We start from the raw sequence: 15940 nt of genomic DNA, 5'->3' as shown, positions 1-15940 counted from the left end.
TGGCGGGCGATCATATTGTTGGGCAAATACATTATTGCCACACACACGTACATGCTAGGAAAGATATGGCAAACAGCTGATTTCCTGAAAAAGGGAAAGAAAATGTCCCAGTAGGTCTATTGACATACTATAATCATTAACAGCACAGAGTTAGGGCAGCATTAAGCACATGCTACACTAGGAAGAAGGGCCAAGGGAACACATTGTTGGAGGTGACAAAAAATATATAGGCCAATAGAGATGACACTGTCTCTGTCCATATGATTTGGAAGGGGATATGCTGGGAGCACACAGCCATCATGATGTCATCCATGGATGTCATGAGGTCAGGATGGCCCAAGATCCTGCAGAGCCTGAGGCCAGGCATCAAATGGTCCACAGCCCTGCCCTGGTGGAGGCCAGACCCCTCTCAAAGCTGAGGTTTGAAAGTGGCACGTGCGGTGTGGAGAAAAGGAGGTTGCCGGCAGCCTCCTCTCCTCTCCTCTCTTCCTTGTTTCTTGAAAGCTGGCCCAGCGGGTGAGGAGGAGCTCTCCGTGCAGAGCTTGCAAGAGTCAAACTGGCCCCAAGGAGCTGCTCAGAATGCTGCACCATGTTAGGGGTCCCTGCAAGGTGTGTGTGTGCACCGGGTACTTCCAGGGGTACTTGTGGTCCGCTGTGCACCGAGGCAGCAAGAAGGTATACTGCCACCCCATGGGACTGTTTTTAACACAGCAACGGAGGGGGAAATGTGGCTGTGGGGTGGGGGTGGGGGTGGAGAGCATCCTCCCTAGTCCTTAAAGCTCTCCCCACACCTTTGAACCGGCAGTTGCCGGGTCTGTGCACATCCCTATTGCTGTTTCCCTTATAATTGGTCACTGCTGGTGCCCTAATAATCGGCCACCCAAAGCAACCACCTCTTCTCGCCTCATGAAAGGGCCACAGTATTTAGTCTGTGGGAAGATCCACCCTCCATCCCCAGCCAGTGCACATGCGTTGCTTTTGTGAGTACTGCAGGCACCTATTGGCTAGTGCCTGTGCTGTCGTTAAGAGACAAGTCCATCTTCTTACACCATTTTGTATTGTTTGTTGATGACCCCGAAATAATGTTGTTTTTAAACTCACCTTTAGAGCCTGTGTATTCACAGCATGTAACCTTCAGCCTAAGTAGGGAACATAAGTAAGGTGAGCAACACAGAGGGCAGGCTCCTGAATACAGCTTACTGTTTAACTTATGCGAAAGAGGAAGTTTCCCAACAGGGAGATGTTCTAACAGTTACATTCCAGGATGTACTTGTGCCCCTTCCCCCTCGTCATGTGACTTCACCCCCAGCTGAGAAGCATCCATTTGCAGAACTGGAGAGCTTTCAGGGGACTGGATTACTCAGCTAGAAAATTAGCCACTCTCAATCTATCCATGGCTGCAGATTCCATTCCAAAGAGGATGCCATTAAGATCTGGCAGTCGTCCTACTCATGAAGCCCACAACAGAACTCTTTCTAATGGGGGCCCAGCCTTATAATGGCTCCTTAGAGCGAAACAGACATGGAAGTAACAAGCCAGGATTGTTTCAATGGGCAGAACGTGGTTGGATGAAAATTGCAGTTTAGTCCAATTTAAATATATAATAGGTTGCATTTTGAATTGCAGCCATTAGGTCAATTAGTAACTCGTGTGTGGTTTTTGTGTGTTTGTGTGTGGGTTGTTTTTTTTTAAAGGGAGAACAGTCATTATTGTTTGTTTTCCCCCAGCAGCCCTCTGTGTAAGGTAAAGGTAAAGTGTGCCATCAAGTCGATTTTGACTCCTGGCGCCTACAGAGCCCTGTGGTTTTCTTTGGCAGAATACAGGAGGGGTTTACCATGGCCTCCTCCCAAGCAGTTTGAGATGATGCTTTTCAGCATCTTCCTATATCGCTGCTGCCCGATGTAGCACCAGTGGGGATTCGAACCGGCAACCTTCTGCTTGTTAGTCAAGCATTTCCCTGCTGCTCTGTGTACCTGAAATTGATTTCCCCCTGTTAACTGGGCAAAGGGGCACCAGGGAGAAAGCAAGTGTCTCTCTGTAACCCAGCAGAGCATGCTTGAAGTGCCTGTTACTGGTGTCTTCCTTGTGTTTTCTTTTTAGATTGTGAGTCCCATTGAGAAAAGGAACCATCTTCTCATTCCAGTGGTGTAGGGAGGCCAGAGCCAGCTAATGGTGCAGCGGGGAAATGACTTGATTAGCAAGCCAGAGGTTGCTGGTTTGAATCCCCGCTGGTATGTTTCCCAGACTATGGGAAACACCTATATTGGGCAGCAGCGATCTAGGAAGATGCTGATAGGCATCATTTTAGACTGCATGGCAGGAGGCAATGGTCGACACCCCCCCCCCCATTTTAAAAGAAAAACCTTTTAAAGCAAAGAGCACCGCTTCTGGCTGTGCTGCGAATGCTGCTGTGGCTGGATTTTGCTCGCAAATGGGGCGGATAGCCATGTGGGTGCCATGCCATGCCGCTGTGGCCTGCGCTGCACCAGGGAGATAAGCGTGACCTTGGCTTTAGAGACAGACGGGAGAGTGGGAAAAGAAATATGTGGGATGGGGACAAGTCAAGTTGTGTATTGAATTGTTTCTGCTCATGCATATTTGCATAAACATACTCGTTTTCTATTCTTACATTCTTGTGAATTCAGCTGCTGCCGGTGCCCTCAAGAACCCACGTGTGCCCTCAAGAACACACAATACTGTGTGTGACTGTGTGTGTGTAGGAGGATAATGCTTGCAGCGGGGCTGTGCCGGTGGGGGGGGGGAGCCTCCAAACGCCTAGGTCCAGGCTCCAAAATCACCTAGGTGCACCTCTGGCCGTACCCAGTTCTTCCCAGGGGCTGGGAAGAACTGGGTCCAGTAGGCAGCTAAATCGCTGCCTGAGGTGTTATGTGGTGAGGCTGGTCCCGAATGTGAGAGCTGGTCATGGTGGTGGGGGTCAGATAGGACCCTTAACTCTTTTCCTCCTTCCTTGATTTCCAACACAGCCCTTCCAAAAGTGAACACAGACCCAATTGGAAAAACTAGTCTTGGATTCAGGTGAATACAGTAATTTTTCTCCTCCCACCCCTCAACAGTATTCAAAAGTGAGCCCCTCCTAACTGAGCAAAGAGACACATTTTAAAGTCGTGATTCTCTTATATTTAGCAGGGGAGAGAGCAACTGGCCCTATCCATCCCCAGCACAGCATCCCTCCAGTGGTTGTTTGCTGGTGTCTGCCTTGTGTTTCTTTTTAGATTGTAATTGTGAGCCCCCTTTGGGGACAAGGGGCCATCTTATTTATGTATTATTTATGTTTGTATGTAAGCCGCTTTATGCACTTTGGATGAAGAGTGGTATGTAAATATTTGTAGTAGTTGTAGAAGTAGGAACCCCAAATCAGTGCAGGGTAGTTATTCACAGGTCATCTTAATGGGATGGTTGTTTGACCTGTCTAATGGGCAGCCTGTGTGACTCAAGTTAAAACTGGGGCTCCACACTTCCTGTGTGCGGGCACGCCAAAGTCACACTTCACCTAGGGTACGAAAAACCTTATGGCCAGCCCTCACAGGGAGAGAGTACCTGTGTTCTACCTCGCAACGATCACTAACACACACACACACACACACACACACACACACAAGTTTTCATATTATAAAAAATAGTTTATTAACATAAATAAGGTCCACATATATATATATATAAACTGACAATCACATCACAGAGAGACACCAGCCCAGGAGGCTACTGCAGGGAGACATAACTCAGGGGGGTGGAAAATACATTTAGATGTTCCTTGGTGGGATCTTCCCCATTGAACGCAATTTCTAGTCTTTTCACTGAGTTGGCGCAGAGGATGGTCTGACTATGACACCCTCCAGGCTTTTAAAAGCAAGTGATCCAAATCCTTAATGCTAGGCGAAGTAAAGAGTCTGCTAGGAACATAGGAAGCTGCCATATACTGAGTCAGACCATTGGTCTATCTAGCTCAGTATTGTCTTCACAGACTGGCAGCAGCTTCTCCAAGGTTGCAGGCAAGAATCTTTTTCAGCCCTATCTTGGAAATGCCAGGGAGGGAACTTGGAACCTTCTGATGCTCTTCTGAGAGCGGCTCCATCCCTTGAGGGGAATATCTTACAGTGCACACACTTCTAGTCTCCCATTCATTTGTAACCAGGGTGGACCCTGCGTAGCTAAGGGGACAAGTCATGCTCGCTACCACAAGACCAGCTCTCCTTATAGCCAAGTCTAAGAATAAATACTAAGATGAGGCATTTCTAATATGGATGATCTTCTCTGCAGGGTAAGATACTGATCTTAAGCCGGGGTCTCCAGACAGAAGGGGTTTCCAGCACCCCTCCCTTAATTAAATAGCCTCCATTTAACTGTTGCTGAGAAATGAACCTGAGAGTCCTGAGCATTGCCCCTCTCTAGCCATTAGGCACCACACCCCTCCTTGCTCAACAAATAAACTTCCCTCCCAATCCTCTTTGTGTTGACTTGGAAGCAGTGTTCCCTCTAACAGGGATTCCCAGATGTTGTTGACTACAACTCCCAGCATCCCCATCTGCAATGGCCTTTGGCTTGGGATTATGGGAGCTGTAGTCAACAACATCTGGGAACACTGCTTGGATGAAAGAATCATTGGTTTGAAATCCAGAGCAACAAACTATTGGCAGAGATCTGTGCTAGATCTGGACCTAGATGATTTGCCCCGAAAGCAATTTTAGTGAGGATCTTTGAGTGGGCCATTTTACTGAGGATTTCCAGAACTGCACAATCACACTCTAGCATGCTTTGGCAAATGTCCCCACTAAAACCAATCAGGAGTGCCTCCATTACACAACAGTTGCACAACTGAAAGTATGCTGGGAGTAGTTCAATACTAATCTGGAGAACAAGCTCTGGATTCATTGCAATGAGCTAGCACAACTTTTGAACTCGTGGAGTGTCCTTCGGCAAGTGGGTCGCTGTACTGCACTTCAGCCACTGTGCTCAATGGGGCTTACTCTCAAGTAGGGATGTGTAGGACTGTTTCGAATCGAACCGGGCCCCTGCTGGCCCGTGCTGATGGGTGGAGAGCAACTGGGGCCTAGAGGAGCTACCACAGCCATGGCCCTTAAGGTGACCTCCTGCTGTCCCCCCGCTCTCCCTTTTCAACCCCATAGGGTTCCCGCTTTGATTGTAAAGGGGAATCCTTACCAGACTCCCCTTCGCAAGCATGTAGAACCGGGCCGAACCGGTTTGACCCGATTCAACCCGGTTCTAGTGCACGAACCGAACCACCGAACCAGCTTATGGACTGGGCAATTCAGTGTGAGTAAAGTTTGAATTTGAACCAAACTGCCTGGAGTGGTTCCATGCACATCCCTACTCTCAAGTCAGCACAAGTAGGACTGGAGCCCGGGTTAGTGGCCTGTTTTGGAGGAAAGCTTTTGGGGCTCGAACCTGCTTAGAGATTGTGCCCTCCAACCTGGAAGGCCAGGCGCTAAACCCCTCATGCTATGGGAGTTGGCTGTGGCTCGTCAGCGGGATGGGGAGATGCATTCTGCTCATGCTCAGGGGTACTCTCTCATTCTTTCACAGGTTTCTTCTCAGCTGGGTTGCAGCAGCAGAGGATGGCAAGGGTTCTGGGTCGGAGCCCTGCTAAGTACCGGCTCAGATTATGCTTTGGTCCTGACACTGGAGATCAGGGGCCGCTTCAGGAGAGTAGAAAGGCCACAGAGGCGAGCAGACCTGCTGAGAGCAATACAGTGAGGGTGCTGGTGTCTTTGGTGCTGGCTCGGCTCCTGAAGAAAGGCCTCAGCGTCCCGTTGATGATCCAATTGTTGCAGAGGTCACCTGTGCAGCAGCGGCTGTGGAGGGCACCCAGGTTCTTGTAGATGGAGCTGTAGGGACTATCACACCAGGAAGGAGAAGCACAACCCTTCAGGACGGAGATTTCTTCGGTGACGCCTGAGCGAGGCAAGGAGCAATGACAGAATTAGGATGATGGCAAGGGTGTACTATTCCAGCATGGCATGACTTAGGGTTGCAAGACTCATTTGTAAAGAATGAGAGGATAGGTCCTTGCCCCAAGGGGCTTACAGTCTAGAGGCCTGAGCAAGAACCTGGATGGGCTTCTCTTCCTGCTTTGTGCCTAGGAACATAGGAAGCTGTCGTATACTGAGTCAGACCATTGGTCTATCTAGCTCAGTATTGCCTACACAGACAGGCAGCGGCTTCTCCAAGGTTGCAGGCAGGAGTCTCTCTGGGTCCTATCTTAGAGATGCTGAGAGACTTCAAGAGATTCTTAGAGAGACTTCAACAGATTCAGAACCAGCTTATTAGCCATTATTTGTCACTTTACCCAGAGTGCTCTAAGTCAGAGATTCTCAACTTTGGGTCCTCAGATGTTATGGGACTTCAAATCCCATAATCCCCAGCCCCAGTGGCCTTTGGTTGGGGATTATGGGAGTAGGTCCAATAACATCTGGGGGTCCAATGTTGAGAATCCCTCCTCCAAGTCTTGTTATGCCTCTTATTTATTGGTAGGCCAAGGTTCTGAATTAGGTTATATGACCACTAAACTTCATGTAGCAGTCTGTTTGATTGCTTGCTTGCGTGCTTGCTTGGTTGACTGACTAAGTGCTGTCAAATCGGTGTTGACTCTTAATGACCACATAGATTCTCTCCAGGACGATCTGTCTTCAACTTCAAGGAGACTCAGTGGTGCCTTCATTGCTGTCGTAATCAAGTCCATCCACCTTGCTGCTGGCCGTCCTCTTCTTCTCTTTCCTCCCCCTTTCCCCAGCATAATCTAATCTAATCCCTGTTTGATTAGAACGTCTCTTTAAGGATTTAAGGGCAGAATATATCGTATGGATTAGACTAATGTGGATTAATGTATGTGTCTATTGAGATCTTACCAACAATATCGATATGGATTGTTTGTTGCTGTACTATTGACGTTGGTTGTGATTACTGGTCATAGACCAAAATAAACAATCCATCCATCAATCCATTCATTAGGAGGAGATGCTCACCATGAATTCCAGAGGCCTCTAAGCATTCGGTCATGGGGCCTTGGCACTGCACTTCGGCGACTTCCTTTGGGGAGCAGCCATGGGTGGCGTTTCCCTCACAGCTGTAACACTTAACCCCGTTCAACGGCAGGGGGCTACGCTTATAGTCTGCAGGTAGAAGAATGGAACACCCTCAATATCATGCCCAGATCCATCCTCCTCCCCCATCTTCCTTAGTTGCTATGCATTGATATTTAATGATGTCTGATCATTACTTTGCAGCAGTCAGGTAAGCTGCACCTGTTGAATTTCTGCCCACCATGCAGCTGTTAAAGGCATACAACCTCTATTGATTTATTTTTTAAAAGGACAGCAGTCTTCTTAGCCCTGGCTGGCTATCCCCTTCCCAATTCTTGAGGATGCCCCTTTTCTCCCCGACAGCAAGCCCTGGCATCTTACCTTGCATGTCATTGTTACACCTACTGGTGTTGCAGCACTTGAGGAGGTAGAAACTGTGCTGGTTGTGGAAACCGAGGCGATCCTGGCAGTGAGACAGTTGCCCGCAGCCTTTGATGCGCGCTTCATCGGCAGGAAACCCTACAGAGAGAAAAGTGGCTGTGAATATGACATTTCACCTGTAGGAGGCACCAGTGCCAAACTCAATGTAGCCAAGAGGGCTTGAGGAGGAAGATTCCACAGCATCGCATTTCATGCACAGAGATTGTACTATGGTATTTACCTGAATCCAAGACTAGGTTTCCCCCCCAAGTTCTTTGATGTTAGAAGTTATGGGGGGTGAGGGGTCATCATAAATCAAGTCATCTTCTATTCAGGTAAATATAGTATTTGTACCTCTGGGCACAAAGTGGCTTCTTTATTCAGTACAGTGACTAGCTGTTGGTACTGTTCTATGTTGGTGCTACCTTACTGTTGTCCTATTGGCTACACAGTGCCATGACATCATCACACTGCCTATGTGATCCCTGATTGGCTGGATCATATAGGTAGCAAGGAGAAGAACCCTGCTTTTTAATAATAATAATAATAATAATAGTAACAATTATGGCAATAACAATATTGTTATTCCACTTTTCAACAGAAATAGCAAACAGTCCTCAAAGTGACAAAGTAGTTGCTAAGAGAAATGGTGAAGAGGAACAAAACAGAGGAAAACTGATTTGGTGGGCTTAGTTTTGGAAGATCGGCCGGGGTCGGGGCTGAAATTCCCCCTTTCACACTGAAAATATTCACACATAAAAATTCATATTCAGTCCTCCATGAAATCTATATTTTTACATTTCTCCCCATTCCCTGTAAAGAGCCCTAAACTAAAAGCATGAGCGCTTGGGAGATCATGAGGACTAGAAGGAACAACGCACAGGAAGATAAATGAACGGCATCCCCACAATCTCCAAGCTCACTTGCCCTGCCTTCTGGAGCCTCCTTCTTGTCCTATCTGACCTTTGCAACTAAGGACCACTCTCTTAGGAGGCAGAAACCGGCGTGTAAGGCTAAAAAGGACAGGCACTCACCTTCTGGCACAGTGAAGGATGTGATGTCCACACAGGTCTCCTCTGGCCTGGCGCAGTGCATAGGCACCAAGGTGGAGTTGAAGCAGGTCTTGTCAGTTGCACTACAGGAATAACATTGCAGAGCATTTTGCTGGTAGCCTCGGGCCATGAGCGTCTCCATTACTACAAGAAAACAGAGCGGGGGGGGAGGGGGAGACTGTAACCCAATTTTTTAAAAGCTGATGATCAATTGCAAGTTTTTAAATAGCTCAGTCTGCACGTGAACAGAAACGATAGTTTATATTGGTATTAATAATGATAATGAAATAAGCAAAAGCTGACTTGATTTTTAGTAGGGGTGTGCACAAAACCGGCTGGCTTAGTTTGGTTTGAGGCCGAACCAGCCTCAAATTTTTGACTTCGATAATAATTTCCCTATAGAGGTATAGGAATCTCAGATACATTAATGACTTCCAAATGGTTGGGCAGAACACTCTGGAATTTCACATGGTGTTCCTACATGGTGACAGCATTTAATGTGCGGACGTTCAAGGAGCTCAGCCCAGCTATTAATTTTTAATTTTTAAAAAACCCCTTCCCCTCAGAATTTCTGAGACGTTTCACCTGAGGAGGAATCCCCAAACATGCTTAAAATGAGAGACCCCTGGATTCTCCCGACTATGCCTGCACAATGTGTAACCCACCAAGTCAAACACAGGATAGGCTAATGTTCATGTAATACACACTGTCTTTTGAAAATTGTGATTCATTGCTCCCAGAACTGAGAGAGAGAGGCTGCCCCAAAACCAAAGATTTCCAACCAGTCTGTCCAGTCTAAAATTCAACTGCTAGAGTTAATCTGCATTCCTATGCACTGACCATCTGGCACGCCCTTGTTGCAAAGGTCAGTCCCACAGTGCTCTTCTGCCAGAAACACAAGTTGGTTGCCGGAGAAATGTGAGATGGAATTGTTGGGTTTCCCACTCATGGCACAGCCCTTCAGGACTACCTCAGACATCCTAGATTCTGCAGGGACAGAAAGAGAGAGTCAGGATGAAGGGAGACAGAACAGGAACAGGGCCTTTTTGGTAGTGACACCACAACTTTGGAAATCTCTTTGTATGGAAGGACAACCAGCTCCCTTTCTTCCCCTGTCTATAGGCAATTACTGAAGACATTCACAAGGCCTTGTACATTCATCAGTCAAACTATACCAAAATGAACTTTGTGAACAGTTTAAAACAGTTGCAGAACAGCTCTAGGGACTTGGGCTTGGTGAAGAGGAAAGTGGTGACATCACAAGCACTAGCCAATAGGCACATTCACAGTCATCCCCCCCAACTGCATCACACTAGAATTTTGCAGAAGTGCTCCCCACCCACAAATCTTTAAAAACAGTTGCAAGACAGCCCTAGGGATTTGGGGGTGGTGAAGAGGAATGTTGGTGACAGCACAAGCACTAGCCAATAGGCACCTTCACCAACACCAATCCCTATTCTCATCATACTAGAATGTTGCAGAAATGCTCCCCCCGCCAAATCCTTAAAAACAGTTGCAAGACAGCCCTAGGGCTTTGGGGGGTGGTGAAGAGGAATGTGGGTGACAGCACAAGCACTAGCCAATAGGCACCCTTCACATTCATTCCCCCCCTCCATCTGCATCACACTGGGATTTTGCAGAAGTGCCCCCCCCAACTCAGACCTCACTCTAGTCTATTTAAGTGTGCAGATGTTCAGCTGGGCACAAAACTACAGCCTTCAGCTTGAAAGCACACCACAGCTGCTCATCACACTTCCTCTGCTTCTAAAAATGCAAGCAGGGAAAACCTATCTTGCTCCACTTCCTCCATACCATGCATAAGGTTACAAAACCTCCATCATGCATGCAGGGCATGTCAGGGCTCCCCGCAAGGGTTTGCTTACTCAAGACAGTGGTGTGGCAGCTCTCTTGATGTTGCTTGCAGACCTCTGTTGTCTTGCAGTCACTGTCCCCATCACAGGAATAGCATTCAAGGCTAAGCGCTGGGAGAAGAGACCAGAGGAAGACGTTGCTAGATATACATGTCTGAGCAAGGCACTGGGGCCTGTGTGGCTTTGGTGGCCCTTAGGGGTGTGCACAAAACGGGGTTGCCGGGCTGGACTGAGCATGTTCGGTTTGGGCATACACACATCCCGATTCGGGGGTCACACATCCCGATTCGGGGGTCATGACTGAGGCCATGCAGAGGCCCATTGGGCATGCTCAGGGGCCTCTAAAATGGCCACTGCAACAGAGGGTAGGCCCAGAACGGGCCAAAGACCGCCCGAACCAGGCGATTTGTACATAAATGGAGGTCGGCAGGGGAGAGAGGGAACTACTGGGGACACACACACACACACCCCCGCCGTGGCCAAATCTAAGCCCCCAGACCAGGTGGCAGTAAGTAACATTTAATGTTTTAAATAAAAAATAAAAAATTACACTCATGAACCCCCATCCCCCGAACTGCCAGGGGGACTCGATCCAATAGTGAATCGAACTAGGGGAGGGGTTTGGTTTGATATCGGACCATTGAGCTGAACAGGTTCGATGCCAAACCTGTTCGACATTGAACCTGTTTGCACACCCCTAGTTGCCCTGTCTCAACAAACAACAACGAAGACGACAAATTTATTTATTTATCATATTTCTATTCTATATCCCCTGCTAACTGGGCAAAAAGGCCCCTTTTTATAGTGGTGATTCTCTTTATTTATCAAGGGGAGAGCAACTAGCCTTATCCAGCCCCAGCACAGCATCCGTCCAGTGGCTGTGGCTGGTACTTGCCTTATGTTTCATTTTAGATTGTGAGCCCTTTGGGGACAGGCAGCCATCTTATTTAATGTATGTATTATTTCTCTATGTAAACCTCTTTGGAAACTTTTGTTGAAAAGCGGTATATAAATATTTGTAGTAGTAGCAATCATATTTCTGTACCACCTGATACAGACATCTCTAGGTGGTGTGCAAATTAAAAACAACAAATATGAAAACAGTATAAAACAGTTAAAATCCACAAAACTAAGAAAACAAGATCACAGATTAAAAACATATTCCATTTAAAAACCTTCCACTAAAAGTCTGAGAAAACAGGTATGTCTAGAGGATTGTTCTGAAAACAAACTGAGAAGGGGATGCTCTTATTTCAACAGGGAGCTTAGTCCAAGGCCCTGGGGCAGCCTCAGAAAAGGCCCCACCCCGCTACTAAATGTACTGCCACCTGTTACATAGGAACACAGAAAGCTGCCTTATGCTGAGTCAGACCATTGGTCCATCTAGCTCAGTATAGTCTACTGACTGGCAGCCGCTCTCCAAGGTTTCAGGCAGGAGTCTTTCCTTCCCAGCCCAACCTGGAGATGTGGCCCAGGGATTCAACCTGAAACCTTCTACATGCAAGTAGAAGCTCTACCACTGATCTAGGGCCCCATTCCTTTAATGGGATATCTTACACCAGGCAGGGCTCACATGTGGCCACTCATCGAAATGCAAACCAAGGCAAGGCCTGCTTAGCAGAGGGGACAATCCATGCTTTCTACCACAAGGCTGGCTTAATTTATTGCAGCTGGGGATTAGGGATGTGTGGATAGGTTCAAATTCGAACCCATTCGATATCAAACATGGCCGGTTCAATATCAAACCACCCTAGAACCGAACCGGCCCCTGTTCAGTCCGATCTTGGATTGTACTCCCGGTTCGGGTACAGGGGTTCATTGTTGTTGTTGTTGTTTAAAAATAAACTTTTTTTTTTACATAAAGAAAACTCACTGCCTCCCATTCTAGGGGCTGCACCACAACCACACGGGTTGTGTGTGTGTGTATGTATGTATCCAGAGGTTCCCTCTCCCTCTGCTGGCCTCGGGTTAGTGAGATATTTATTCATTCATTCAGTTTATATACCGCCCTTCCAAAATGGCTCAGGGCAGTTTACAACATGATAAAAACAATTAAAACAAGTTAACAGTTAAAATCAAACTATAAAACCAGAATAAAACCAATGAAATACGGCCGGTTCGGGCAGTTTTCGGCCTGTTCCGGACCTCAGCTCCGTGGTGGTGGCCATTTTGAACGCCGCCACATGTGCCCAATGGGCTTCTGCCATGCCAAGTTTGCCCACCCCCATCCAATGGGCAGGCTCGACTCAGACTGCAGCTCAGGGAGAACTGCCTCCCCACCCCTCTGCACACCTGCAGGATCTGTGTTTGTGTCACATCCTGCACACACTCACTATGTGTTGAGCTGGACACTGGCAGGAAGAAGAAAGGAAACGGGTCAATCAGCAGTGCAGCCTTAAAAAAGAGTGATGAGTGATGAGGTTTCCATCCTCCACATCACCACCAATGCCCTGCCCACCACAAGGCAACAGAACTTTCAGCGTCTGCCAAAAGCAACCCAGAAGGTAAATGCCTCCCTGCACAATCCACGGGTCCCAATCCATATTGCCAGTGCTGCCATCATCTACACAAGATTCCCAACCAGACGATTACTGATGCCGCTTATATGCCACTTCTCAACAAAAGTTTCCAAGGCAGCTTCCGCAGAAAAATAGATAATGTATAAATCCGATGGCTTCCTGTCCCCGAAGGGCTCTCAGTCACTCTCTCTAATTTTTTAACGTCTGTGTGCAGAATGAGTTTTGTTCTGAGCGGCAGTATCAAGGCAATGTGTGCACACATGCATTCAGAATGGGACCTACCTGATTTAACGTGAATGGGATCTGAAAACGGATGATCTCTGGGTCATCTCAGAGAGACCACATTACTCCTTTACTGATGGAGCTACATTGGCTGCCAATAAGTTTCCGGACAAAATACAAAGTGCTAGTTATAACTTACAAAGCCCTAAATGGCTTAGGCCCTGGGTATCAAAGAAAGCGTCTTCTCCACTACGAGCCCCACCACCCATTGAGGTCATCTGAGGAGGTCCGTCTCCAGTTACCGCCAACCTGTTTGGTGGCTACACAGCAACGGACCTTCTCAGTCACTGCCCCAAGATGGTGGAATGCTCTTCCTGCTGAGATACGATTCTCCCCATCCCTGGCAATTTTCAAAAAAAACACCTGAATCGCCATCTTTTCACCCAAGCTTTCTCAACTTCCTAATTTTTTTAGGTTTTAATCTCTGGTTTATTTTAAAATTGTTAAATTGTTTTAAGTTTTTTGTATATGTTTTTAACTTGTTTTATACCATTGCTAACCATCCAGAGACAAAAGTATGGAGCAGGGTACAAATCTGATAAATAAATAAATAAAAATTATCTGAGTGGACATCAAAAACTATGTGAGTGCGTGTGCGCATGTGTGCATGCCTTAGAGGGATTGAAGATCCCTTAGATTGGGATCCCTTAGGGATCCCAATCTAAAAGGAAAAATAAGGCAGAGACCAGCAACAGCCACTGGCGGGATGCTGTGTTGGGGCTGGAGAGGGCCGGTTGCTCTCCCCCTGCAACATATAATAAGAGAGTTACCACTTCAAAAGGTGCCTCTTTGCTCAGTTAGCAAGGGTTCTTAACCTTTTGCCCTTATGGACTCCCCGAGCCTACACAGGAAGCTGCCCTCTACTGAGTCAGACCCCTGGGCCATCTAGCTCAGTATTGTCCACACAGACTGGCAGCGACTTCTCCAGGATTAGAGTCAGGAGTCAAGGTGAAAGTCAGGTTCAAAGTTGAAGTCAAGGTTTAAGGTTAAAGTCAAGGTTACAGGCAGGAGTCTCACTCAGCCTGTCTGGAGATACGGATCTTGATGCAGCCCTAAGAATCACGACAATTCTAAGTCATTCTAGCTAAGACCATGCCTGATGTTCAGAGCAAGGAGAATGCGCCTGTGGAATGTTAGAGAGCAGCTTAGCAGAACTTCTCAATTAACTGCACTGGAACAGCACGGATGGGGAAATCTTTTGACACCTTCTCCTTCCCCAGGAAGCCCTCTGTGACACCCAAAAACATGTCCCCAAGGGCTGCACAACCCTCCCCTGGGAAAAGGAGCGGGCTTAAAAAACTGCCACTTCTTGGCCTCACTGGTGCAGTTTGGTGGGACGTTCTTTGAGTTCTGCCCTCTGGCTGCATCAGTAAACCCATGGGGGCAAAATGGGGGACGTGGGGGAGGGTTTGAACTGTTTGGGTTTAATGTGTCCAGAATAAAAAGCGGCGCCTCTGTCTATGTGACATGAATTCAGAGTTTTCTTCTCTCCCTACATATACAATCCTGATCAATCCAATACTGATCAATCCAGATGCCCCTCCCCACACCCCACCGACACAAACCCATCCATCCAGGCACTGACCACTGATCCTTACTGTCCCCTAAGACAACACAGAAGCCTAACAATGCAAGTTCTATCTAACCACTAGATTCCACTGCCCTTTGTAGGGATGTAGCATTTGAAACCCAAATCCACAACCTCAGTTTAATGAACTTCTGCAAACATACTTTTCTCCCCCTTCCCCCAAAAGTGTCTTCCCTCTCCCCCTGCTCTCCCCTCTCCCCAAATTAAGTGAGGAGTTGTTCTTTATATTTTCCATCTGCTTGCAGCCTTTGCCGTTGTGGGGAAACATTGGCTTTTACATGGTCAGCCTTCCAGGCACACCCAAGCAGCCTTTACAGAGAAGATAAAGAGGCCATTCATACAATCAAGAACTATGTTCTACACGGGTTTGGGAGTTGTGTGTGCTCCCAATTTTCGGTTGTGTGGAAGCAAGGTAGGAGGGCAAATTGGGTAGCTTTTCCTCCTACCCGGCTTCCACACAATCACTCCTACCCAAGTTTTCCTCCTATCCAGCTTCCACACAATCACTCCTACCCAGGTTTTCCTCCTACCCGGCTTCCACACAATCACTCCTACCTAGGTTTCCCTCCTACCCGGCTTCCACACAATCACTCCTACCCAGGTTTTCCTCCTATCTTGCTTCCAACACAACCGAAAACTGGGAACACACACAGCTCCCAAACCCAGGTAGAATGCCGTTTTTTATTTGTGTGAATGGCCTCAATCTGTAGGATTCTATTTTATTTTATTTTTTACCGTGAGCCACAAGCAGGAATAGGAAGAAGGCGATCCCGAAGAATTCCATGGCCTCAGGAAATGCAGTGAGACCGGGTATTGTTTAATCCACACTCTCTCCTCTCTCTCTCTCTCGTCCAGCCAAGCAAGAGCTTTCTGCCAGTTCTTCTTCCGCTGCTTACTCTTTAAAAGAGGCGTCCCCCGCTTCAGCCCCATCTCTGGTCAATGGGAGGGGAACTTCTTTCTCCCCTCCTTTGCAAAACTTCAGAGGTTGATGCAGCTGCCGGGGATATGACTGATCCAGTAAGAAGCCGGTGGGGGGGGGGGGCAGGGGGGAGTGATGACAACAAGCTTTTCTGCCGTGCCTCATGCTTACTGGCACTTCCCTGAAATCCAGTATCAGCGCAAGTCCAGGAAAATATAAACTCAAATTGAA

The 15940-nt window shown here is 47.5% G+C and overlaps 1 protein-coding gene across 1 annotated transcript; it reads right to left on the bottom strand.

Moving 5' to 3' along the window:
- Positions 1-3620: 3620 nt before the first annotated feature.
- On the bottom strand, positions 3621-15669 carry LOC128332433 (urokinase plasminogen activator surface receptor-like). Its single transcript, XM_053266704.1, has 7 exons — positions 15526-15669; positions 10414-10512; positions 9371-9517; positions 8513-8674; positions 7440-7577; positions 7002-7148; positions 3621-5931 (listed from the first exon to the last, which is right to left on the bottom strand). The coding sequence occupies exons 1-7, from the start codon at positions 15572-15574 to the stop codon at positions 5678-5680; spliced, it is 996 nt and encodes a 331-aa protein (XP_053122679.1). The 5' UTR covers positions 15575-15669; the 3' UTR covers positions 3621-5677.
- Between the last annotated feature and the right edge of the window lie 271 nt (positions 15670-15940).

Source organism: Hemicordylus capensis, chromosome 7 (genome assembly GCF_027244095.1).
Source record: "Hemicordylus capensis ecotype Gifberg chromosome 7, rHemCap1.1.pri, whole genome shotgun sequence".
Taxonomy (NCBI): Eukaryota; Metazoa; Chordata; class Lepidosauria; order Squamata; family Cordylidae; genus Hemicordylus; species Hemicordylus capensis.
The sequence above is the reverse complement of the archived record's forward strand: the minus strand, read 5'-3'. Positions and strand labels throughout refer to the sequence as shown.

What these genes read in the sequence shown, in the direction of transcription:
- LOC128332433 (XM_053266704.1), bottom strand. Translation starts at nt 15,574, where the DNA reads ATGGAATTCTTCGGGATCGCCTTCTTCCTATTCCTGCTTGTGGCTCAC. An exon ending in ATTCCTGCTTGTGGCTCACG is followed by an intron (nt 10,513 to 15,525) that starts GTAAAAAATAAA and finishes CTCTTCTCCCAG; the next exon opens with CGCTTAGCCTTGAATGCTAT. An exon ending in CAACAAGGGCGTGCCAGATG is followed by an intron (nt 8,675 to 9,370) that starts GTCAGTGCATAG and finishes GTTTTCTTGTAG; the next exon opens with TAATGGAGACGCTCATGGCC.